The 24,733-nt window shown below is 51.2% G+C and overlaps 1 protein-coding gene across 4 annotated transcripts in view; it reads right to left on the bottom strand.

Moving 5' to 3' along the window:
* Positions 1-1,941: 1,941 nt before the first annotated feature.
* Positions 1,942-24,733, bottom strand: part of OLFML2B (olfactomedin like 2B) — a 47,628-nt gene continuing 24,836 nt past the window's right edge. Inside the window, exons 5-8 of one of the 4 annotated variants that reach the window (XM_040230016.1) lie at positions 19,007-19,235; positions 16,604-17,155; positions 3,523-3,699; positions 1,942-3,005 (exon numbers count right to left, since the gene is read on the bottom strand). In XM_040230016.1, the coding sequence (XP_040085950.1) occupies positions 2,404-3,005; positions 3,523-3,699; positions 16,604-17,155; positions 19,007-19,235 (1,560 nt within the window). In that variant the 3' untranslated portion in view covers positions 1,942-2,403. Of the gene's footprint in view, positions 3,006-3,522; positions 3,700-16,603; positions 17,156-19,006; positions 19,239-24,733 lie in introns of all 4 variants that reach the window. The other 3 variants (XM_040230015.1, XM_040230017.1, XM_040230018.1) reach the window with 3 other exon arrangements.

Genomic DNA, 24,733 nt, shown 5'->3' with positions numbered 1-24,733 from the left:
GGCCACCCAGCAGTGAGGTCCCAGGAGGGCTGAGTGTGCCCTAGGTGACAAGCCCTCGTCTGGGGAGTCTGCTGTACATGTGTGCATGCTCAGTCGTGTCTGATTCTTGCGACCCCATGGACTGTAGCCCGCCAGGCTCCTCTGTCCATGGGATTTTCCAGGCAAAAGTGCTGGAGTGGGTTGCCATTTCCTCCTCCAGGGCATCTTCCTGACCCAGGGATCGAACCTGCATCTCCTACATCTCCTGCTTGGCAGGCAGATTGTTTACCACTGAGCCACCAGGAAGTCTGGCAACTGTAAATGTATCACTTTACATAGATGGATGGGTGTGTGTGCGGAGTGGTGGATGGCTGGCTGGATAGACAGATGGCTGGATAGATAGATGAACATTTCCATAAGATATGAGCTCCCCACTAGCGACTCTCCTGGTGGCTTACCCCATTCCCGCAGAGCAGTCTGACCTGGGGCTCATGCTGACTCTGCTACGGTTTCCAACCGAGGCCTGAGAGCAGGGCCAGAGTCTAGGGAGGCAATGCTTCTCTCTCCTCTAGCTGGGCAAGGCCTCTGGACATGGGCAACTCTACCCGCATTATTGTCTATCAAAGTCTTTTTGAACCCCGGACATACCAGCTTGTAAGCCCTGCTGCTGCCTCCAAGCCTGATAGGCATTAGCATCTGCTTCGGAGAATTTGAGCCAAACAGCCCCAAGACAAAGTAAAGTCATTTGGATTTTCCTTACTTAGAATGGTCTAAGTGGAGGAAGCTGCTAGCGGGGTGGGTGTGGAAGCCACCCACTGTGCCGAGAGGTATAAGCCGCAGGGGATGACTGCGGGTGGGGAAGGGGAGGTGTCTGTGCACGAGGACTCAGCAGGCAGTGCTGCTCCCTCTATGGGGGTGGGGGTAGAGATGGTGCAACGTGGGGACAGACCTGTCTTCCCACATCACTCCTGGATTCTGCCTCCCGCCCACAACCTCAGGAGAAAGATGTCCCTCCAAGGCCAGGACAAACAAGAGTCACAGCCAGGCCCCCTAGGCCTCCATGGAAAGGGAAACACTCCAGAGCACTCTGTCTCTGTAACTGCCTGGGGTGCCCCTCCCAAGGCCTGCGGCTCCCACCCCTTTGATGGTGTCTGGGAATGGGGACCCGCACGGTCTGGGGTGGGTGGCTGGGGCTGGCGGGGATGGCGTAGAGGACTTTGGAGGACCAGGCCGCGCTGACACTGAGGCTGACCTGCTCCGTGATCACCTCGGCCAGCATCTGGCTGTCAGTGGGCTTGTCTCTGCCCAGGCTTCCATCCCCTGATTTGTGTCATGTGGGGGAAGGGCTTGCTTGTGGGCAGCAGGCACTTAGACACATGCATGGGGAGGGATGGCAGGTCTACCCGGGCCCCTCAGGGGCCTTGTTTCAGAAGAAGGCCCTTCCCCTACTGGGGAAGCTGGGAAGGAAGGAAGGCTGGCTCAATGTGAATGTTCCGGATCGGCAGAGGAGAGGACTGTAGGGAAGGGGGAAATTGATTGTCTGTAAGCTTCTTAAGAAGTACAGGGTGAAGGTCACACTCAGCTTTATATTTTCAATGGTGCCAACCACCAGACTACATGGAGGAAGACGAAGGAATGAACAGGTTCCTACATCTTGGGTAATGACTAGAAGAAAAGCCGAACAGATCAAGGAAGCTGGTGTGACGGTGGAAGAGCCGGGGAGGGATCAACGCCACAGAGCAAGTGCCGTGGGGGCCAGCTCATCCCGAACTGCACCCCCAGCTCCCCAGAGGAGCCCCGCATTAGGAGGGAGAGGAGCTGCCTGGGAGCAGCTCAGCATGAGGATGGTTCTGTGAAACATAGACTCATCTCCTTCTGGGGGAGGCATATAATCCTGTCAGACATAGCAGTGCTAAATAAAAACGCATTTGGGGTGATTTTTAATTTCTTCTTTATTTTAAAAAAAAAGCATTTTTTATGGTTTTTTTTTTCCTTCAAAAACTTCTCCAATACATAAAAAAAATTTCCCGCCCCTTAGCACTTCTTTCTTGCCTCCTTCACTCCTGCTCCTGGTGCCATCTGCCTACAAGACCCTGATGACGAAACCTTCTCAGATGGAGATCAGGAAGCTGGAGGGGGTTGAGGGTTTGAAGGAAGGTGGTTACTGGTCAAAAGGAGAAGTTGATTTGCACAAAAATATAAACCATGGAGGGTGAGACCAGCACATACACGAATGGATTGATCTACAATCCACATAGAAAAAAATAGACCCAAAATGTCATTTTACATTTGCAATATTATACAAAATAATATATATTTTTTAAACAACACATGCACACACACACACACACACACACACACACACACAAACACACACAAGGTGCCAGTAGCCCCTCTGCACTTCTGCTTGTGGGGACAGGGGTGTCAGTAGGCAAAGATGACGTGATAGGTGACCTGGTGGCCGTTGTCCCAGGCATAGAGCAGGCGGTCCTTGGGGTTGTAGTCTATCTGGGTGGTGTAGGAGTACTCATTCTCAAAGAGCAGCCTGGGGACGATCTGGGTGTTGGTGTGGGTGTCGAAGGCGTAGGAGATGTTGGCGTTGCGCTGGTTGTGGCTGTCCACGGCGTACAGCACCCCGCAGATGACAAAGCAGTTGCCGTAGAGGTTCCTCCGGAGCCCCGTGCGCCACGTGGTCTCCTTCTGCGTGCTCAGGTCCACGGCGTTGAGCTTGCTCAGCACGATGACCTCCTGGCTGAAGCCCTCGTCGTCCAGGGCCGGGTAGATGAGCCACAGCCCATTCTCGTCCACAGCAAAGTCCACGTCCGAGTGGCCCTGCCACCGCCAGGGCGTGGCCTCCTCATAGGCTACGTCGTGGAGCATGGCCCAGGCGGCCACGTAGCGCTGCTTCAGGTCGTACTTGATGATGTTGCGGGTGAAGGCCCGGTTGTAGTAGAAGGCGCCGTTGTACACCACGTGGCCCGTGCCAATCCAGCTGTAGGGGAGCTTGTAGGAATTGCTCCAGCGACCTGCGGGCGGTGAGAAGGCGGGAGGCTTCAGGGTGAAGGTGCAGTGACAGCCGCCAGGCGGGGAGGGCAGGGGGCGGCCCAAAGGGAGGCGATGTGCCATGGCCTTAGGCTCTGGAGCCCTGGGTTTGTGTCTTGGCTCTGCCACTTCCTACTTGTGTGAGGCACCCTCATCTGTCATTTATAAATGACGATTCCTGTTCCCCTCATTGAGCTACTACAAGGATCCAGACGCCAACATACATTAACATGGTTTGTAAACAGTCTAGGGCCACGGGAAAGGGAAGATGTATCACTGCTGTCTTCTGGACCGGACTTCAGGTTGTCCCATGTCTCAGGGGCTGGAAGATGAAAGGGGGTGTGGAAGAGGGACATCCTGTTGCTAGAAGTGCCTTTTACCATCAGAAGAAGGTTTTGCCCTTCTTATCCACTGTCTCCAGCTTGGGTGATGTGGTCATGATTAAAACAGAGGACAGTGGAGAAGGAAGACCCTCCCTTGAGCTGGACCTGTAGCACATACCTTGTTTGAAGTTCTCCAGGTTCCGGAACTCTACCAGGGTGTTGCCATAGTAATAATTGGTTACGTAAATCCGCTCATCTTTGGCCAGGGGGTCCTTCATCCAGGCCCCCTCATTCCGCCCATACGTGTTTTGCGTAGTCGGCCCTGTGATGGTGGAGAGGGTGTCCTTGCACCTTCCTGATGGAGGAGAGGGGGATGGAGGGGTTAGGCTGATCGAAGAATGCCCCACCCCTAGGCCCCTTGCTGGCTGCCCGTCCTGGAGTCTGAACCCCTCCACAGGCTTCTACAGTCCTGTGTAATCAACCTGCCACCAGATGTTTGCTCAGCATCCTCCCCTGCTGTTCCTCTCATCTATCCGAGGTGTGCTCAGCCACTCAGTTGTGTCCGACTCTTTGGGACCCCATGGACTGTAGCCCACCAGGCTCCTCTGTCCATGGGATTCTTTGGGCAAGGATACTGGAGCGGGGTGCCATCTCTGACACCAGGAGATTTTCCTGACCCGGGGATCGAACCTGCATCTCATCTGTCCCCTGCGTTGGCAGGCAGGTTCTTTACCACTAGCACCACCTGGGAAGCTCCCTCTTTATCCTATAGTCTACTCTTAGGAAGCCATCTACTGCCACCATCCTGGGCCACATTCACGCCACCACGCTTTGCTCCTGCTGACCTCTTCTCAGTCCTACAAACTCATCCGTCAGGGATCTAAGCTCCCATGTGCTTTTCTGACACCACTTTCTCCTGTGAAAAACCATTCTATCCCCCACTGGATGGATCCTGCTCCCACAGTACTGTGAATGCACCTCTCTTACAGGACAGGTCCCCTTCTGTTTTGACATGCCCATCCCCACTTCAAGCATGAACCCCAGGGGGGAGGAATGGCTGTCCCCTTTGTGTCCTTGGTCCTCAGAGCACAGTGTCTACAGGCCGTGGGCGCTGGGCAGCGGCTCTGAAACTTGGGTGAACACACGGCAGCATGAGAAAGGTGGCCAGAGGAGGGGACCCTGCCAGACCAGGAGCACAGAGCTTCCCAGCCAAGGGGCCCCAAGGCGGTTGGCCCAAACGAGCAGCAGAGAGCAGCCCCGCCTGTGCAGTGGGCACCATGTCCCCGAGACCCACCTGCTGGGCCCGAGAGAGCTGTCCTCAAGCCTACGCCCCTGTGAGCAGGGTGCCTGGACCCCATTCTGGGAATTGGAGAGGCCTGGGACCGAGTTCCCACAGAAGGAGCTTGTTCTGGGCTGAAGGAGCCTCCTTCAAAGGTCAGGTCTGCTTTAGCAGGACAGGCACTCTGCCATGCCCTCCTGACCCCCTGCGAAGTCCTCAAAGGCCACTAGAATCATGTTGTGTGCGTGTGTGTGTGTGTGTGCTCAGTTGCTCAGTCATGTTTGACTCTACGATCCCACAGACTGTAGCCCGCCAGGCCCCTCTGTCCATGGGATTCTCCAGGCAAGAATACTGGAGTGGGTTGCTGTTTCCTCCTCCGGGGCATCTTCCTGCCCAAGGGATCACAACCCCATCTCTTGCATCTCCTGCACTGGCAGGCGGATTCTCTACCACTGTGCCACCTGCGAAGCCCCATAGCCATGCTGGGTTCTGAATCAAATCGAAAGCCTGCCTGCATGCTTACTAAGCTGCTGCTGCTAAGTCGCTTCAGTCGTGTCCGACTCTGTGCGACCCCATAGACGGCAGCCCACCAGGCTACCCTGTCCCTGGGATTCTCCAGGCAAGAACACTGGAGTGGGTTGCCATTGCCTTCTCCGTGCTTACTATGCAGTATTATTATATTGAAGATGGCCCCGAACGATACTAAAATACCGTGACCACTTACTGAGAGCATGTCTTTTTGCTCTTTTCCTCTCTGCACTAATGGGTTATGAAGGAGACGGGAGTGGGAGGAGCTGATTAAGCCAGCTTTTACAACTTCCTCCTCCTCTCTGGTGCCTTAGATGATAAGAATCCGCCTACAATGTAGAAGACCTGGGTTCGATCCCTGGGTCAGGAAGATCCCCTGGAGAAGGGAATGCCTACCCACTCCAGTATTCTTATCAGGAGAATTCCACGGACAGAGAAACCTGCCGGGCTACAGTCCGTGGAGTCGCAGAGAGTCGGACACGAATGAGCAGCTAACACTTCGACTTCACACTCTTCCTCCTCCTGGCAGCTGGGACCAGCAGAACACCCGCTCCCCAACCTGCCATCACACTGGCTCACAGATGGGCAGCAGCGATGAGAGGGCTCTGCCCCTGACACTCATACGGACCAAAGAGCAGATTCAGGGCCCTCTCAACTCCAGGCCACCCCTGTTTCCAAACTGTTCCAATCTGTTCCATCCCTCCTGCTCCCCCATTAGTGGTCTGAGCTGGCAGGATGGGGCAGGCACTGTGCCCTTGGCCCTGCGCCTGGGGCAGCCAGGCGTCTGAAAGCAGGATAAACATTGTTTCCCAGGCAGGCCGCACAGTTGGGTGCAATTGGCAGGGTTCAGGCATCTCTGTGTGGGGTTTATTAGGTCCTGGTCTGACAGAGAGGGGATGGTTTTGGTCTCTGTAAGACAAACAACAGAGCCTACCAGCCAAAGCCTCATTCCCCCACAACTGAGCTCATCTGCTCAAGACAATAAAACAGAAGAATCTGGCTGAGCCTGGGCAGCAGAGTTCTGATGGAAAATATCTCATTCCCTGGCGCGGAGTGGGACCCTGGCTGCCAGCGGAGAAGCTCTGCTTCCTCAGAACTAAGGTGAGCCCTAGCGTGCCATGCCCAGAGAGGGGCATTTTTACTTGCCCCCTTCCCCTGGAAAAGCCCAGTGAGGACCCAACTCCCTGCATCAGAGGCAGACCCCAGCCAATACCCAGAGCCTCGCAAGTGGCTGTGAGAGGCCAGGAGTTTCTGTCAGGGTCTCTATGGCTATACCACCTTCCTGCCCAGACGCGGAAACTGCAGATGAGCTCTTGCAAACTGGGACTGTCTAAGCTTCAGTGCACTGCATTGCCCCAGGCAGCTTCCAAACCCCTGCAGGGTTCTGTCTCAGCACTAAGGCTCTGCGGTGATAGTGCCTTAATGTGAAGCTAGAGAACGTGCCCCGCCCCCCTGCCCCGATTTGCAGCCAGAGGTCTGGCATTGCTCTTGGTCCTGCTACAGACCCCCGAGGTCTGTGTTACATCTGAAAAGTCACAGAGCTTTCATTTCTTCCGCATAAAAACAAGCAAAATATATGCCCTCCCTACATCATGAGCATGCCTGGAGAATGCACTCTGATGATGGTATGGCAGGCTGAGTACTGTCTTCCAAAGGTATCCAACTCCTAATCCTGGAACCTTTGAACGGGACTATATATGGCAAAAGAGAGTTTGCCAACGTGATTACATCAGGGATGCTGGGATGGAGGGAGGCCAGGGGAGGGGGGAGAATAGTCTGTATTATTCAGAGGGGTCCTAATCACAGTCATAAGTATCCTCATAGTAGGGAGGCAGAGGGAGATTTGACTGCAGAAGTGGAGGCAACCCAATGATGGAAGCAAAAGAAGGATGAGGAGGAGGCCCCAAGCCAAGGAGTGCGGGCAGCCACCTGAGACTAGAAAAAGCAAAGACTGGACCATCCCTTGGAGCCTCAGGGAGCAACCAGTCTCCTGACAGCTTGATTTTAGTCCTGAAAGACTCATTTCAGCCTTCTAGCCTCCAGAACATTCAAGAATAAGTTTCTATTGTTTGAGCCATTAAGTTTGCGGTAATTTGTTACAGGAGGCATAGGAAACTAAAACAGATGGAGTCTGCTTCTGGAGTCAAGCATCTTTATTTCTGTAGGAAGAAGGGAGTCTCAGCTTACAGCTTCCAAGTCCTGACACCCAGGACCTCAGGATGTATCACCATATGCCCTCAGATAGAGCAAATGCCACCAACACACAGTGGGGTCCAGCACAGGCAGAAACAGAGTGATAGGTGTGTGTGGCCTGGGAGCCTGTAAAGACAGGTTCAAGGGAGGCCGGCAAGCCACGAGGCCCAGGCCCATCAGTACGGTCAGAGTCTGGGGCTGTTATGATGCCCCCACCCTTGGCAGCAAACTGTGAGCCCCGGAGAGAAGAAGCCATGTGTTTATTCCTTTTCAAGGGTAATGACAGAAAGAAGGGAGAGAGTTCAAAGGCACTGTGGAGAAAAGAGTATGCTTCTGCCTGCAGCTCAGAAGTTCTCCCCCAAAGTATGGTGACAGGGAACATTTCCTAAGCTGTCTCTATGTACTAACTCATCTCATCATCAGTGGTCCTGGGAGACAGCTGGCCCTGCTTCAAAGATTCCCAGGCTCTGGGGATGGGATGGGGAGGGAGGGGGGAGGGGGTGCAGGATGGGGAACACATGTACACCCGCGGCGGATTCATGTCAATGTATGGCAAAACCAATACAATATTGTAAAGTAATTAGCCTCCAAAAAAAATTAAATTAAAAAAAAAAAGATGGCAGACAGCATATGTAATAGGCCGTCCTCCTGCCTAAAATACTATGAAGTCATGACAAATTTGATATGATAAATTAGCATGCTTCATTTTTAAAATAATCTTTTGATCTCTCTCTTCCATAAGTGGTTGCCCAAGTGATGTGGTCACTTGGAGTACTTGAAGATATGATAATTCTCTTTCAGGAGAGCATATGTATGTAATGTATAAAAATTTTGCAATTAGAATTAAAACCACCACTTGAGAGGAAATGAATGATTTTGCTCTAGCTGAACCAAATGTATTAGATGATTAAATCTCCTGCAAAGGAGATTTATGCACAGAGAGGGTTCGTTCTTTATAGAAGTTAACTATGATAAATACCTACCATTTTTACTAATTTCATCTTCTCCGGTGAAAAGACTTTTTATTTGTCCCTTCAACAACTTAAGTAAAATGTATAAGTTCTAGCCCCACTTGGCTAAAACAAAACAATAACAACAAAAATAACTTGGAGGGAAAATGTTTCTATGGGCCAGAAACATTTCTATTATAGTGCTTTCTAAATTTCTTTATTTGCAGATGGGGTAGCCCTCACATGTAAAATACCATCTATGAACTAGGAATAGAGGATAGAGGCAGGACCACGAAATCAACCTGTTTGTCCCAAACTCATTCTCTAGTGTTTTACCCTTTGTTGTTGTTCAGTTGCTAAATTATGTTCAACTCTTTGCAGCCTGCTGGACAGTACAGCAGTCTTCCCCGTCCTTCACTGTCTCCTAGAGTCTGCTCAAATTCATGTCCACTGAGTTGATGATACTAGCCAACCATCCCATCCTGTTTTTTCCTTAAGCTCCGGTTATATTTGAAATAGTTTCCCCTTGATATCTGTGGGGGATTGGTTCCAGGAGTCCTGATGGATAATAAAATTCGCAGAGGCTCAAGACCATCATGTAAAATGTCTCAGTACAATGAATACAGCACAGCTTCCATATGTCACAGTTTCTCATCCTCAGATTCAACCAACTATGGTCCGAAGATACAGAAGGCCATTTGAGTGCGTTTCTTTGAAGCTAAAGGACATCTTGCCTTATCTATTTATCTATCTTCTAAAATGTTTATAGGTTAACAACAAAAAAAAAGGTTCCCAGGGCCTGTAGGGGCTTTTCCTCTCAGCACATCAAGCTGCTCAGTCAAGAGGCCCCCTCCGCCCTCTAGGGCTCCCAGCTGTGGCTGTCACGTAGCAGGCCTCCCCTGCAGGGTGGAGCAGCCCCAACACACTCCTCTGCCCCTCCCCGACGGCTGCCTTAATGCTTGCACAGTGAGCAGGGTCCACTGGGGATGCTCTCTGGCCCTTTCATCCTAGCCAAGCCTGTCTTGTACACCCGCCCCCCTCACACACTCGGTTTTCCTACCCCTCTCTCCTGGTTCCCACTCGCCGCCCAGGTCAGAGTGTCTTTGGCTGGTTCTCTCTTCTGCCCACCTTTCAGATGTCACCTCTCAGAGCCCCAGTTTCAGCCCCTCGTCCTCCTCTTCCTGCACTCCCCGGGCACACTTGGCTGTCACTCAGCCCAGACTTTGTTTCTGAGCGTCCGGTGGCCACCCCCTTATGAGACACTTCCCTCCTGAGTGCCCTCCTGATTCCTCAAACTTAATGGATTCAAAAAGGAATTCATTCGCTTCAGTTCACAGCCCGCTCCTCCTACACTTCCTGTCCGGGAGAAAGGCACGGCGCACCATTCTCCAAGCCGGGAGTCTTGGTTCTCCCTGCTGTCCACCTCTCCTTCACACGTGGCCCCATGGCCTCCGTCTCCCACCTCTTCACTTCTCAGCTCTTCCACTCCACCTCTGTGCTTAGCTTAGACCTCACTGTCCCTCGCCCGGATCACTCCAGTTACACTGGTGGATTCTATGGCTCATCTCTAGCCCCTTCTAACCCATCCACCCCCTGCCGCCTGAAGTCCTGAGCTGCTTTTCTGCTTAAACCCTTAACTCACCATCACCAACTGCTGCAGGAAGCCCTAGGTCCTACCCCCAGTACATCAGCCCCCCTTCACTGACATCACTTCTTGCCATCTCCCCTCAGTCAGAGTTCTCAAACTCAAACGCCTGTAGGGGCCAGGTGCGATGGCAATGGGTGGAGCAGGCTGAGTATAAGAGGATGAGTAACAACAGAGACGGGTGGGCTGGAAGAGCAGCTGACCTAAAGGCATTCGAGTTTAAGGCTGACAGGATGTCTTGGGGGTGCATTTGGCCCTCGGGCTGCCAGCTTTGAGATCTCTTGCCCATACCTAACTGCTCATACTCGCCATGGTGCCATCCCTGGAAGTAGCTTCATGGACATGTGAACCTTGTTAAAGCTCTGCTATTGCTATCTTGTAATTCTTAATCATTTTAGTTTGGATTTTTATTTTATAGTTAGAGTCTAATAGGACAACGGGGCCTGTGCTTGAGCAGAGGACACGGTACATGTGTCCCCTTCCTATGGCCCATTTGCGTGCAGGGGACACTGGTGGGCCCACTGCTCGTGCGGTTACAGTGACATCCAGAGATTCAGACAAGGCAGGTGTGTTGTCCCGGTGACTGAGTGCAGGGGGCATCACAGCCCCAGAGGCCACACTTGCCATTCTAAACAGAACCTTGAATGCAGAAAGAAGGCAGCGGTATGCTAGGAACCATACGTAACCAAGTAATCCCATTATATTCTTTCTTACTTGTGTTATTTCCTTGGAGTAGACAGTAACTCATGCTGAAAATGTTATAGATGAGGGAAAGATAGGGCAACTCACAGTTCCTTTTCTTTTATTCAGGGAGCCAAATGTAGGGAGTGGGGGAAGATTGTGAGCATATTAAGAAGAGAAACAGATGAGTTTGTTTTGTTCTGGTCTGCTAAGAACAAATTACACAGGAACATGGGAGCCGTGAAAAACAAGCTGTTTCATCTTGGTGGACTCCACACATGAGTTAAATGATCTTATCGTTGCATTGAAAACTGGTAGTGCACAACGTAAACGTGAACGGTAAAATTCACGCCAGTTATTTAAGTTTTTTAAAAAATATTTCTTTATTTACCATGGCATGAAGTAGCAAAGAAAAAAACCAAGTGGAAGAGAGAGAGAAAGATCAGAGAAGAAAGGAAACAGCTTTATATTCGCTATCTTCAATGACACTTTCCATCTTGCTTTTGGAACTGGGGCTCCATGTTTTCATTTTGCACTGGGCTCAACAAAATGTGTAGTCAGCCCTAACTAAACTGGTCCACTACTGGGGCTCTTGTTGACTCTGGTCCTTCTTGTTGACTGGTCCTTCTTATTGCAATGCCACCTTTCTTCCTGGCTGGTTTTGCTTCATCCCTCAAGACAGCTAGGTCAACTTGTCTTTCCAGAAGAGAGCCGCTCTGACCGCAAAGCACTCTATGCATCTGCTCACCCCCCTGAGTTGAAATTGGGTTTGCTGGGTGGCTCAGTGGTGAACAATTTACCTGCCCATGCAGGAGCCACAGGAGATGTGGGTTCAATCCTTGGGTTGGGAAGATCGCCTGGAGGAGGAAATGGCAACCCACTCCAGTTTTCTTGCCTGGAGAATCCCATGGACAGAAGAGCCTGGCGGTCTACAGTCCATGGGGTCGCAGAGTCAGGCATGAAGGAACGGCTGACACCACCCACCACCTGAACTGAAGCTGTGTTTCTGGGTCTCATAGACAAGCTTGTGCACAGACAGCTCCAGGCCGGGGACCCTGCCTCACCTGCTTTTGTAGGACCAGCAGCTACAGCGCCTGCACATTGTCAGCCCTCAGTACTGTCCTTCAACTCAGTACTGACAAAGAGTGTGCTCCTCTGCTTAGAACCTCCTCTAACACCTTTAGATCTAAGTCCTCATGTCTCACTCCCTTCATCATCAGGCCCTCTCCCTACATCTCCCGGTCTGTGCCAGCACCGTGGGTGCCCTTCAAAACCCCTGCAGAGGCTCACGCTGTCATCTCTGCCCTGGTGACCACACCTGGAGATGGGGCTCCACAGTCAGAACCAGAGACAGCCTCCCCTGGACCACACTCCTTGCCAGACCTGTCCACTCTAGTCCCTGCAGCCCCTCCTGGTGACACCTCCGTGGAAGTGGCCAGCGTGGTGGGGCTGGGTGAATTAGGAGTGGCCTGTATCCTTGTAGACAGGCACAGACTCTCCCTTACGCACTTACAAGGAGCTGATCCACTTTATATTTGTGTTTCTAGGGCCAGCAGCCTCTGTGTTCTGACAGAGGCTCCTTGTGGTTTCAGGGGCCTGGTGAGCTGATCAGCAAAGTGAGAGTGGAGTGTGTGTGGAGCTGGGGCTGGGAAAGGTGCCTGTCAAGAGACTCTGGGCTGCCGATGGGACAGTCCTTGGTACTGAGTCTGGGTGCTGTGGAGGCTCCGGCCGGCACTGCCCTGCCCGTGTTGGTGCCACCTTCCTCAGGCCGTCTCGTGCCCACCGCCAGCGTGGCCAGCCAGGCCTTGGGGGTTGTTACAGCCAGTTACTTTGTGGAAGAGGCGGTCTTCGTGGGATCACATTTCTAGGTTCAGCCATGAGGCAGGCTCTCTGGTATCACTGTCATCCCGACTGTCCTCTTTGCTCCTCCCCGCTCCCCACTCTGCCCCACACCAGCCTCTCCTACAAAGCGCATCACAGCCCTTAAGGTCTGGGACTCTGCAAAGCCGTGGCCATGGGGCACCCATGTTCTCGTCCTCTGTGGCAGCCTGACCAGAGCTCCCCACACCACCAAGGATGGTGACCAGTCCCCTCCCTTCCCTCCTGGAGCCCGGCTCCCATCACTGATGGTGTTTTTCCTCTCTTGTCCTTGAGCAGCTATGCTTTGGCCAAAAGTTAATTCTAATTTGTTTGTTTCTGGAATTTTTCTGAGCGTCTTACAATTCCCTTGGGGAAACTGGTAGACATTTTAGGGCATCACAAAACCAGGTTTGGAAACCACAGGATAGGATGTTCCTTCTAAAAGCAGCTCCATTTAAAATCACTCAAACAGCTGAAACTCGAAATTGCCAGGCTCATTTAAGAGCAAACAACCTTTTGCAGGTAGCAAGTCAGTGGCGTGTGTTGGTTTCAGACAAATGATTCTTATTTAACTGGAGGCTACATATAGTCTTACTTGGCCAGGCACAGGCAGGCAGGAAGTGTGCTAAGCAGGTTCCAGAAAAGAAATCCCATCCACACTAACAGCAGCCTGAGGGAAGCATGTGGCAGCAATACGTGATTGGAAATGATTCCTGAGAAAACCTGCCAAGACTCCACCTGCCTTCTCTCTGTGCCACCCCCTCTTTTCACCCCTTGGCATTTGAAGAAGCACTTATATCTGTGTCCGTGTCCCTGTGTTTTTTTCTGCAGTAGATACAACAGGCAAGAATCCCAGATCTTCTGGAAAAATCCCTACAGGCCAGTCTTTAAGCAGAAGCTGACATCCTCTGTGTAAGACAGAAGGATAAAGAAGATGTGGCCATATATACAATGGAATAATACTCAGCTGTTAAAAAGAATGAAATAATGCCATTTGCAGCAACGTGGATGGACCTAGAGTTCACCATACGAAGTGAAATAAGTCAGAGAAAGAGAAATATCGAAATCTAAAACAAAAGGATACAAATGAACTTCTTTACAAAACAGAAACAGAGTCACAGAGAATGAATTTATAATTATCAGGGGAAAGGTTGAGAAGGGGAAGGGACAATTAGGGAGTTTGGGATGTTTATACACTTCTGTATTTAAAACAGATAACTAACAAGGACCTACTGTATATATAGTACAGGGAACTCTGCTCAATATTCTGTAATAACCTAAATGGGGAAAGAATTTGAATACGAATCGGTATCGATACTTGTATAACTGAATCACTTTGCTGCACACCGGAAACTAATATAACATTGTTAATCAACTATATTCCAATATAAAATAAAAATGAGGTAAAAAGAACCCCAGCTCTTCTGGAAAATCCCCCAGGCCAGTCTTTAAGCAGAAGCTGACATGCTCTGCTGTACAGTCGCTCATTTGTGTCCGACTCCTTCGCCACCCCATGGACTCTAGTCGGCCAGGCTCCTCTGTCCGTGGGAGCCCCCAGGCAAGAATACTGGAGCGGGTTGTCATCTCCTTCCCCAGGGGACCTTCCCGACCCAGGAATCGTGTCCTGTATCTCATGCATTGGCAAGCGGGTTCTTTATCACCGAGCCACCAGGGAAGCCCCTCCGTGACAACGTGATTCTGGTCGAACAGAATATTGCACCACAAGAGAAAGTGTATCCCGCCTCCTGCTCCTCTGCCAGGCAAACAACTGCCGGGACATAGGGCTGCTCTTGTCTGGGCATCGGCATCTCAGTCAGGCTAACGAAGGAGGCAGAGTCCTGAGACCTAAGAACTCCAGAAAGATGCGCGCGCGGGTGGCGGCAACACCCAGGGGAGGCAGGCGGGTTGTGGAGACAGTGGAGAACTCACGGGCTGAAAGTGAAAGCGCGAGTCGCTTAGTCGTGTCTGACTCTGCAACCCTATGGACTGTGGCCCACCAGGCTCGTCTGTCCATGGCATTCTCCAGGCAAGGATACTGGAGTGGGTAGCCATGCCCTTCCCCAGGGGCTCTTCCCAACCCAGGGATTGAACTCAGGTCTCCTGCATTATAGGCAGACTCTTTACTATCTGAGCCTCCAGGGAAGCCCCTCTCCTACTGGCTAGGAAGTCACCAAGGGAAGAGTTTCCAGCCGGGCAAGCACCATCCCTGGGGACATACAAGGAGTGTGGACCTGCCTGCGGCCTGTACTCCGCCCATCTGTGCGGGGACAGTGGTGGGCAGCTGGCTACGTTTCTGGAGGAACTGTCCCTGCCACCCGAGTGGTAGACGTGCGGGGGCCCTGGGGAGTGCACTCCCGTGGCAGTGGGGAGACGGGGTGCTGGGCTCAGGGTCTGTGGGCCCATGAGCAGGTCAAGGCTGCCCAGAAGCCGGTGTGGAAGTGGACCCTTTGCTCGGACCCTGGGGCATTCTGCAGAAATTGAGCAAGACCCACAGGTTCAGAACTGATTCTCCATGCAGTGAGAAATGGATCTTCTACTCTGGGATCAGCTTGCTCCCACCGTGACAGTGAAAGGGACGAAAAGAAAAACATTCTTTCCTCCCACCCCAACCTCTGTGGCTCTAGAACTGTCTTCTTGCTTAGCTTCCTCCTGGCCAAGGTTCATGAGATTTTGCCTTGGGGTCCATGTGACTGGACCTTGTTATTACTCTGGGATTTTTTTTTCACCCAATAAGAATTCCTTGCTATATCACGGCCTGATACACTTACTACAGGATATAACGAGCTACAGTGGAAGCCCAAGAATACTGGAGAGGGTAGCCTATCCCTTCTCCAGCAGATCTTCCCGACCCAGGAATCAAACTGGGGTCCCCTGCATTGCGGGTGGGTTCTTCACCCACTGAGCTATCAGGGATTCCCAACTGAGGCAGCAATCTTTAGTAAATTTCTAATTTCTGAGACCCCCAGAAGGGCAGAGATTTGGCCAAGGTCACACAGCTCTCTGCAGCGGGGACTAGGCTACAACCAGGCGTCTGGCTGCTGGTAGGTGCTCCTACCAACATCTGTCTGGCATGGCTGGCACCTCATCCTGAGGAGGAACTGGGAAAGAGGCTGCCAAGGGGGGCTGAAAATGGGAAGAAGGGAAAGAAAGGTATAAATGCAAATCTCATCTCTGTCAAATTAAGTTATTTTTAATGAAATTACTATTCAATAGTGTTGTTTTTCAATCAGTATTGATGATGACTTAATGAATGTTTAAGTCTTTTTGAAACAGCCATCAGTGGCCAAGTCCCATTCCTTTCCTAGCTGCACCCCCCCCCATCCTCACCCACAGAAACACACACACACACACTTTCACATTTCACTGTTCTCAGAGTCATCTTAGAGCCATGGAGCGCCCAGGCACAGAACAGGCTATATTCTCTGTTTCTGGAACACACCCTGTTCAGTTAGACGTACCCAGTCAGAAGACTTCCCTTTTCCACTTAGCAAACTCCTGTTCATCCTTCAAAACTCAGCTCAAAGGATACCTTCTTAGAAAAGCTTTCCCAGGCTTCTCAGCTGCCAGGCAATCTGCTGCTCCCTCTGCCCCTGTCTCTCCACTCCTCTGTTACGTCATTTATCACACGATGCCATGATGTTCCCATGCTTTCTAAGGCCAGGGGCTAATGAGATTTGTTCCCTGGGGCTCACTATGTCCCTGATCCCTCCTTCAATACTCTGGGATCCCGCCGCCTACACACACGTAAGAACCTCTTGTTAGTTCATGGCCTGGTAAATATCTGCAGAAAATGTAGTCATCACTAAACAACCAAATATCCAACACCCGTCACAAAGCCTAGTGCACCAGCATTTGACAAATGTTTATAAAACTGATTAATGAAGCTGAGATCTTAGCTCCACTAATTTACTTTTATTTCAGAAAGGAGTTTTCCACTCTTGTCACTGGCACATTTTGAATATAGACCCTAGATGTTAAAACTGATCATTGCCCAAGGCGTAACTCCACTTGCCTTTCTTTATGAAGCGGTTGGAGCATCTGACTCCCCCCTCTCCTTTCAAGTTATTTCCAGGCTCAGCCTTTTACTTGAGCAGGAGACCCAAGCCAGCTGGAATGGACTCACCTATGACGTTCCGTATGTCATCTTCTTCCTCGGGGCTCAGGGTGGGGCCAGGGGGCACGGTGCCCTGCCCGGCAGTAGACTCTTTCCCTGGTGAGTCTGTCCTGACAGGAGGTGGAGGCACTGGGGCTGTGTGCGTCGCCTCCACAAATGTATCCTCAGGGGCCGCTGATGGAGGAGCTGAGGGTGGTGGTCGCTGGGAGGCTGTGCGGGCCACGGTGGTGGCTGGTACCTGAGTAAAAGGTGTAGGGACTGCCTCCCCCATGGGATCTGGAGACGCTGAGGTCGTCGGGAGCGGTGTTGAGAATTGTTCGACTGGGGCGGAGACTGTAGGGTAAAGGGCGCTGGGAGCTGAGGTGGAGGCCGGCGGCCGGGCGGAAGGCAGGGCTGTGGTCGGACTGCCAGCGCTGGTGGTGCCAGCATCAGCTGTCACAGCAGCACTGTGCCCGGTGGCTGCTGGCCTCCGGGTGGTGCTGGTCAGCAGCTGGTTGTGTCTCAGAAGCTGATCTTCAATCAGCAAATCCATTCCGTGTTCACCACTGAAAAATTCGTCTTCTGGGAAACAAACACAGGTGCATTTGTGACTCAGGAGTCAGCAACATGTGGTATGTGGCAGATTAATGAGGGTTTCTTTCATCAGCATGATACCCTGATTTATTATTTTTTTTGTTTTTTAAAATTAATTAATTAATTTTAATTGAGGATAATTACTTTACAATATTGTGATGGCTTTTGCCATACATCATGAACCGGCCATAGGATACCCTGTTTCAAAGTGGAGCCCAGGTGGGATTTAGAAGAAGGCGGTGGCAGGAGCACAGGTGGAAGCATTTCCTGGAGGGTCTCTCTGAACAGTCTGCCTCCACCCACCACCCCAGGGACCCCAGCCAAGGGCTACAAAACCTGGGAGGAAGTTAGTCACACTCAGTAGTTATCAGTGGAGCACGTACAACAACAATGAGCCTTCACAGAGCTTCTGTCTAGTGGTGGAGACGCCAAACATTACACGATTGTCTCCTTGAAGGTGTTAATGAGGAAAGGTCTGGTAGGGTGAGGGGAAGTGAGGGGATGGGAAACTTGCAGTCATGGATAAAGTGGTCAAGATGAGACTCTGGGATCGGGAGAGGAGCGGAGGCCTGAAGGAGTGTGGGAGGTAACCAAGCAGGTGATGGGGGAGGAGTATTCTAGGGAGAAACAGCAGCAGTGCAAAGGCCCTGGGGCCGGAACACAGCTGCTGAGGCTGAGGAGCAGTGAGGTGCGCAGAGGTCAGAGGGAACACAGCCAGGTCATGGAGGGCTTGGCTGCTGGGTTTGGACTCCAGTTTTTATCCTGCGTGAAATGGGGGAGCCTGCAGGGTTTTGAGCAGAAAAGGAATACTAAGATGGACTGTTTTCTTAGGACACAAACAGGTCTAACCACAAAAGACGTAACTGGTCAACTGGATTTTATCTGCTCATCAAAAACATCATTAAAGAACTAAAGATACAAGCCATGGGCAGAAATAAAATATTAATATCTGCAATACAAAGGATTTGTCCCAGAATATAAAAACCCCACAAATCCATTATTTATTTTGGCCATGTTGAGTGGCTTGTGGGATCTCGGTTCCCTGACAAGGGATTGAACCTGGGCCACAGGAGTGAACGCACCAAATCCTAACCACTAGACCACCGGGGAACCCCACAAATCAATAAATTAAAATGTTACACAGTTGAAAATGGGCAAACTGATTATGCCCAGCGACTAGGGGAGCAGAATCTATCAAGAGGCAGCTGAGGGGGACCAGATGGGAGGAAGCAGCATAGCAGGAAGAGGAGAAGAGCTGGGCCTCCTGGGTGCTGGGAAGGGACAGATAGAGGAAAAGGAGGGGCTGGTGGCAGGGAAGAGCCCAGGAAGAGGAAGTGCAGGGGAAACAAGACCAAGATGAGGTGCAAAGGAGTATCTATTTTCTGTGAAAGAGTAAGAAGGAAAGAGATGAAAGCGTAGGCGCTGGAGTCTCGGTCAGGAAGCCCAGGGTCCCCCGAGAAAGAGCAGGCGGGAGAAGCCACTGTGTGTCTCTGAGTGGGTCACCCCTCTATGCCTCAGTGTGGGCATCTGAGAGTGGGGGCACTGAGGCCCTTTTCGGCTCAGCCATGCTCCGCCTTGTGGTCCTCTGCAAGCCCAGAGAAGGCAAGTGACGTGCCCCAGGGTGCTCAGCAAGCTGTGAGGAAAGGCAGGAAGGACTCTGGATAATTTGTAACTGCAGGTAATTCTCAGGTAACCAGGCTGGCTCTGCGGGGCCACAGTAGTAATCAAACTGCCAAAGGTGGGTGTGGCTCGCGGGAAGTGCCCCTCCAGAGTTCAAATGGTGACTCCCTCCCTGCCCTGCCCTGCCTCTGGGGGGCCGCCCTGCTGACCCCAACTCACGATGCTCTTCGATGTCATTCTCCTCCTCGGGGTCCTTGGCTTTGTAGTAGGTGATGCCCCGGATTACGGTGGGCCTGGAGGCTGGCCGGCCCCTCAGGTGGACCTGTCTCTGCAGGGGTCTCTGTGGCTTCACCACCTCTGGCGGAGCCAGTGGCCGCGTCTGCAGGAGCTTGATGGATTTGATCTGTTGGGACACAGTTTCTTCCTGCAGAAACCTCTCTTCATACTGCTCCTCAGAGGGGACACAAGGGAAGGTCAGGCCACTGGTCAGACAGGCAGGGGTCAGGCAGAGGCAATGCTGGAGTCAAGGCCATCCTAGTCACAACAGCTAAAAGCACTTCCTAAGCCAGGCACTGTTCATCTTCTTGTCAGCCCCATAAGGGATGAACCATTTTTAATCATTCCCATTTACAAATTGGGAAACTGAGGCACAGAGAGGTTATGTAAATCACCCAAGGTCCCACAGCAGGTAAGTGGAAGAGGCAGGATTTGAACCCAGGCAATGGCACCCCACTCCAGTACTCTTGCCTGGAAAACCCCATGGACAGAGGAGCCTGGTGGGCTGCAGTCCATGGGGTCGCTAAGAGTCAGACACGACTGAGCGACTTCCCTTTCACTTTTCACTTTCCTGCATTGGAGAAGGAAATGGCAACCCACTCCAGTGTTCCTGCCTGGAGAATCCCAGGGCCGGCAGAGCCTGGTGGGTTGCCTTCTGTGGGGTCGCACAGAGTCGGACACGACTGAAGCGACTTAGCAGCAGCAGCAGCAGCAGCAGCAGTCTGACTCTAGACTCTGACTCTAACCTCCATGCTATACTTCCCAGAGAGTGCAGCTGTCCTCTCAGCTCTGGCCTAGAGATGCTGGGTGCCTCAGATCTCATGCAGTTGTTTGTAATGAAATCTGTGTGGTTGGAACATGAAGTGTGTTAGTCATGCAGTCGTGTCTGACTCTTTGTGACCCCATAAACTGTAGCTCGCCAGGCTCTTCTGTCCATGGGATTTTCCAGGCAAGATTACTAGAGTGGGTTGCCATTCCCTTTTCCAGGGGATCTTCCCGACCCGGGGATGGAACCTGGGTCTCCTTCATTGTAGGCAGATTCCTTACCATCTGAGCCACCAGGGAATCCTGGCATAAGGCTGAGGGCTAAGATGCACACCTCAGGGTAAGGCATGAGTGCTTTTACTTGCGCTGTTGGAACCAACTGCCCCAAGCCCTCCCTAATGCAGAATAGAGTCCAAAGTCCTTGACCTGGCACTGAGAACTCAAAATGACTTGACCCAGCTCAGCCTTCTCTCTTGCTCCACCCCCAGCCTCCCCACCCTTGGTATTCCAGGCACTTGGGTGACTCCTGAACTGCTTGGCTCTCCCAAACTGCTGGGTCTTTGCTCAGATTGTTTTCTCTGTCTGGAAGGCCATTCCCTTCCCCCCATATAGCCATTTACTGAAATCTACCCACTTTTCAAGGCCTGGTTAAAATCTCAGGACCCCAAGGAAATACTCCTAAACCTTTTCATTTAGAATTAATCTTTCTTTCCCAATCCTTACTTTGCAGCAGAGACTTCTAAGTGACTATCCAAACACCCTGCTTCCTTTTCGTAACTTAATGAGAAACTGGTTTTGTGGGAGTGGTCCTGGGACTAAGTTCTGGCTGTTAAAGTAGAAGTAGAAGTTGGTGGGAAGAGCTTTTGGAAAAGTTCCTTAAAACATGGGGCTGACTCAGCTGGAAGGCATCGTTTGCACTTTTCCTCATTTCTTTAGCCAGGAGAATGTGGGCAGGATGGCTGGAGCTGAGCAGTCATCTTGTGACCATGAGGGGATTTTGAAGATGGACGTCACTAATGACATCTCACAGCTAACTATATCAGCCCTGGGCCACCTGCCTCCAGAACTCTTTTACATAATAGAACAACAAACCCCTTTATTGTTTAATGCACAATATTTTGGTCTCTTACTCAAAGCTGAACACAACTCCTAATGGATAAAACTCTATACTATTATAACACCTCTCCCATCCCACCTTCCACAGGAATTTCTTAAGAACATTGTCTCTATAAACTATGAGCAATTGGAAGAACAGAGACAATCTCTTGTCCATCTCTGATTCCCCTGGATATATGTACCTTAATATTTGTTAAACTGAATTTCTGAATCATAACAAATCCCAAACTGTCTACACTTGTGACTGCCACTGGGATTTTTGTCAAATCAAATGATGCTTTAAAGTAGGTAGCCTATGACCTGGGCATCATGATGGTACCAAAAAAAGGCCTCTGCGATGATTATGGTCACACAGAAGGACCATCCTGTCCATTCATCCTGGGCTCTGACCTCTTGCATCCACAGTGTGGCAGAGTCCCTGGGCCCTGCCTTGGTCCATCCGGTCATATTCCCTCACCCAGGATCACAACGGCCCGTTTTTTAAAATAAAGGGGATTGGGCACAGGGCCTGTGAGCTGGCTGTGCTCCAGTGCAGAGCCACCAGATAGGCCCAGTGGCTCCATCAGTAAAGCAAGCATGTTGAGGACTTTGAACGGCTGAATTATGAAGAGGCCCCTCCCTGTAGTCACCTAAGCCCTGAAAGCTCCTCTTCTCAACAGGAGGAGGTGGGTGAGCTCCGTTAAATCCTCGGTGAAATCTGCCCAGAGAGCAGAGCCCACTTGGAAACAAAACCTCTGTCCCTTTGATGCTCAGTCCTGAGAGGCAGAGCAGGACCTTTGAGCTCCCTGAACATCAGCTGTCAGAGATCCAGCTGTCATGACCAACTTTTTCACTCTGCCTAGGAAGAAGCAAATCAGATTCTTGTCCTGACCTTTAAAATCTGGCCTGGAGAAAATCTGGAGCCCTCATTCCCCACCACACCCTGGGTCTGTACTGGTTTTCCCGTGACAAGACTTTATCCAGATGGCACTGCAGACAGGGAAGCTCCTAAACATGTGTTCTTCACTCCCTATGCTGACCCACTCCTGGAAAACAGGGGACACTTTCCAGCAGCCTCCCCTTGCCGGGGCCAGAGAGCTGCCCGGAAGAAGCAGGCTGACGTGTGCCCTGGGCAGCCCTCACTCCCGCTAACTGCCCCTCCCCCACTGCCCACGGTCTGCTGGGGAAGTGATCGCCACTAGAAGTGCAGGGAATACTTGGCTGGTGGTGCTGACATTTTACTGAACATCTATTATGGGCAGACGTGTCCCTTCATATTCCTTTTAACTCGTAAAACAATGAGGCAAGATAGATACTATTATCCACATTTTACAGATGAGTAAAGAAGGTTCAGAGTCATTTAGCAATCTGGTTGATGGTTAATCGGTTAAGTGAGAGAGCACTTATTAAGTCATATATGTGCATGCTAAGTCACTTCATCATGCCTGACTCTGCAACCCTATTGGACTGTAGCCCTCCTGGCTCTTCTGTCCGTGAGATTCTCCAGGCAAGAATACTGGAGTGGGTTGCCATTTCCTGCTCCTTATTAAGTCATAAGGCTATTAAATAACCCAGGGCTGCTTGCCTTCAGAGCCTGTGATCCACCTTGATATAGCTACACTGTGCTCAGCTGTTACCACAGGACTAACTCATCTGCCATCCAAAAAGTCCTCAGGGCCGTGGTCGGGCTGGTGTCCAGAAGACTTGGGGATTTCTCATTTCCCATAGGAAAGAGCTGCCTGGGAGGCTGACAAGAGGCCCCAGTCCTCAACTCAGACGCCACAGGCCATCTAATTGCCAGACCTTGGTTTCCCTCTGCATTGCAAAAGTAAGTTGTCATTTCTTCGTGGCAAACCCCAGGAACTGTCTTTAATTCCAGACTTTTAGGGATGAGCGGGAACTGCAGTTCCCTCTCCCAGCCAAGGAGATGGAGCAAGACGGTGGACAGCCTCTGCCAGAGAACATATAATTTCCTTGGATTCGCTGGCGACAGGCTGCACGGGGCGGCAGCAGCCCCTAAGTTTTGGTTTCCTCTCTCTGTTAAACTGTTGTATGACTTCAACTCCTGGTGTCCCCATGTTTCTAATCCCACCCTGATCTCTCCACCCAGCCCCCAGAGCCCCCTGCCAACCCTCCAGGCATGGACCTTCTTGGAAAGACACCTCCAACAAAGTGCCATTCACCATCCCAAAAAACCCTGACATAGTCCATAAAAACCTTGAAAATAACCGAACCCAGACACCCCTCTTTCCTCCCTTTTCAACACGGGGTTCACTAAAGAGACAGGAAAAGGGAGAGGAAGATTCTAGCCTTGTCTCCTTCCCCTCCCCACCCCCCTTTCTGGTCCTGCCCTGGCCCTGGCTACCCCCACCACTACCCTGGTTTGGGTGGATTGTGCTAACCTCAGCAGTGTGTGAATGGGGATTTCAGGAGGGAGCAAGGTTTGCTGAGCAAGGAGAAAAAGAGTTTGGTGTGTTTGATTTGGTTTGCTGTTTACCCTCAGGAAATCTGAGCTGGGCTCCTGAACATACCACATAATGTGTCATCAAGACAACTGATGGAATTCTCAAGCTCAGTCGACTGGGAAATTGGAGCCAGAGAGGACTGAAGTCAGGGAGCGCCTGATTCCACTGAGCGGCTGGACCGGCAGATGATGCCACACGGGCGGTGATAGGAGCCACTGGGTCCCAGGTCTGATGAACCCAGGGTGCCTCCAGTTTCCTTTAAAGTGCAAATGTCCTCTGGCTGTTTGGCTTACAAGTTCAGACTTGCTTAGGGGTGACCCACCAAGCAGACTAAACATACGCTCAGTCACTGGCATGTCGAGAACACCCAAAAATGAGAATAAAAATAATTTTTGAAGATATACGATATTTCCAAAAAACCATCAATGGAGTCATCATGGGCTAAGCCAGAAAATTACTGGCCTTCCTTATACTTATTTTCTGGTTTGGAAATGGGTTTATTTCAAGTTACAAATTGGGCGGGGTGCAGCTCAGGGCCTCTTGTCTCCAAAGTCCTAATCTGCCTGCTCTTCTGCCTTTGGAACACATACCCAAGGTTCCCCAAACCCATAACTGCTGCCTGCTTGGCACCACTTGGGGAATTTCTTTGCTCAAGAGTTCCAAGCCCACAGGCCTAACCTTACTTCCTCTCTTACCCTGATTCTTAACAACCAAGGCAACAAATCCTTTGCAGCTACACTTCCCAGCCCTTTCCAAGGTCACAGTACATACAGCCACAAGTTCAGGGCTCTGCTGTCACTGTCCCAGACCCTCTCAACCCACACCCTGCCCACCTGCCCCAGGCAGAGGGGATCCCGCAATCGGTCACCTGAAATCCACGCTCTGCTGTCCACCAGCAACCCGTGGCCCAATAAAAGTAAGCATGACCTTTCTTAGCTGTCGCTCTTCCATGTTTGCCAGGGACCCCTTTTATAACACTTTATCCAGACCTGCCTTGCTGATAGCATCCACACTCTGCAAGTCCTGCTGCCAGAATTTACCTGTTTCCTCTTTTGTTATTTTAGGGGTAGCTCCGGTTTCACAGGCAGCAATTTAGGAGATAACACATAAATAATAATATATATAACTGTTGGCACATAAATGTAACTTGGTAAGCAGAGCCAAAAGAAACAGGTATCAGATGGGGAGGTATTTTTAAGCAAATAGGCTCTTTGGCATCACCCAAATCACATTAGGGAGTGTTTCATTTCATCGCACCAACCCAGACACTGCTGAGTGGGAAGAGGCAGAGATTTGAGACCCCCGTCACCACTTCCCGGCTGAGCCATGGGGACCGTTCCTGGAT

The sequence above is a fragment of the Oryx dammah genome, unplaced genomic scaffold (genome assembly GCF_014754425.2).
Source record: "Oryx dammah isolate SB20612 unplaced genomic scaffold, SCBI_Odam_1.1 HiC_scaffold_28, whole genome shotgun sequence".
In the NCBI taxonomy this organism is placed as follows: domain Eukaryota; kingdom Metazoa; phylum Chordata; class Mammalia; order Artiodactyla; family Bovidae; genus Oryx; species Oryx dammah.
The sequence above is the reverse complement of the archived record's forward strand: the minus strand, read 5'-3'. Positions and strand labels throughout refer to the sequence as shown.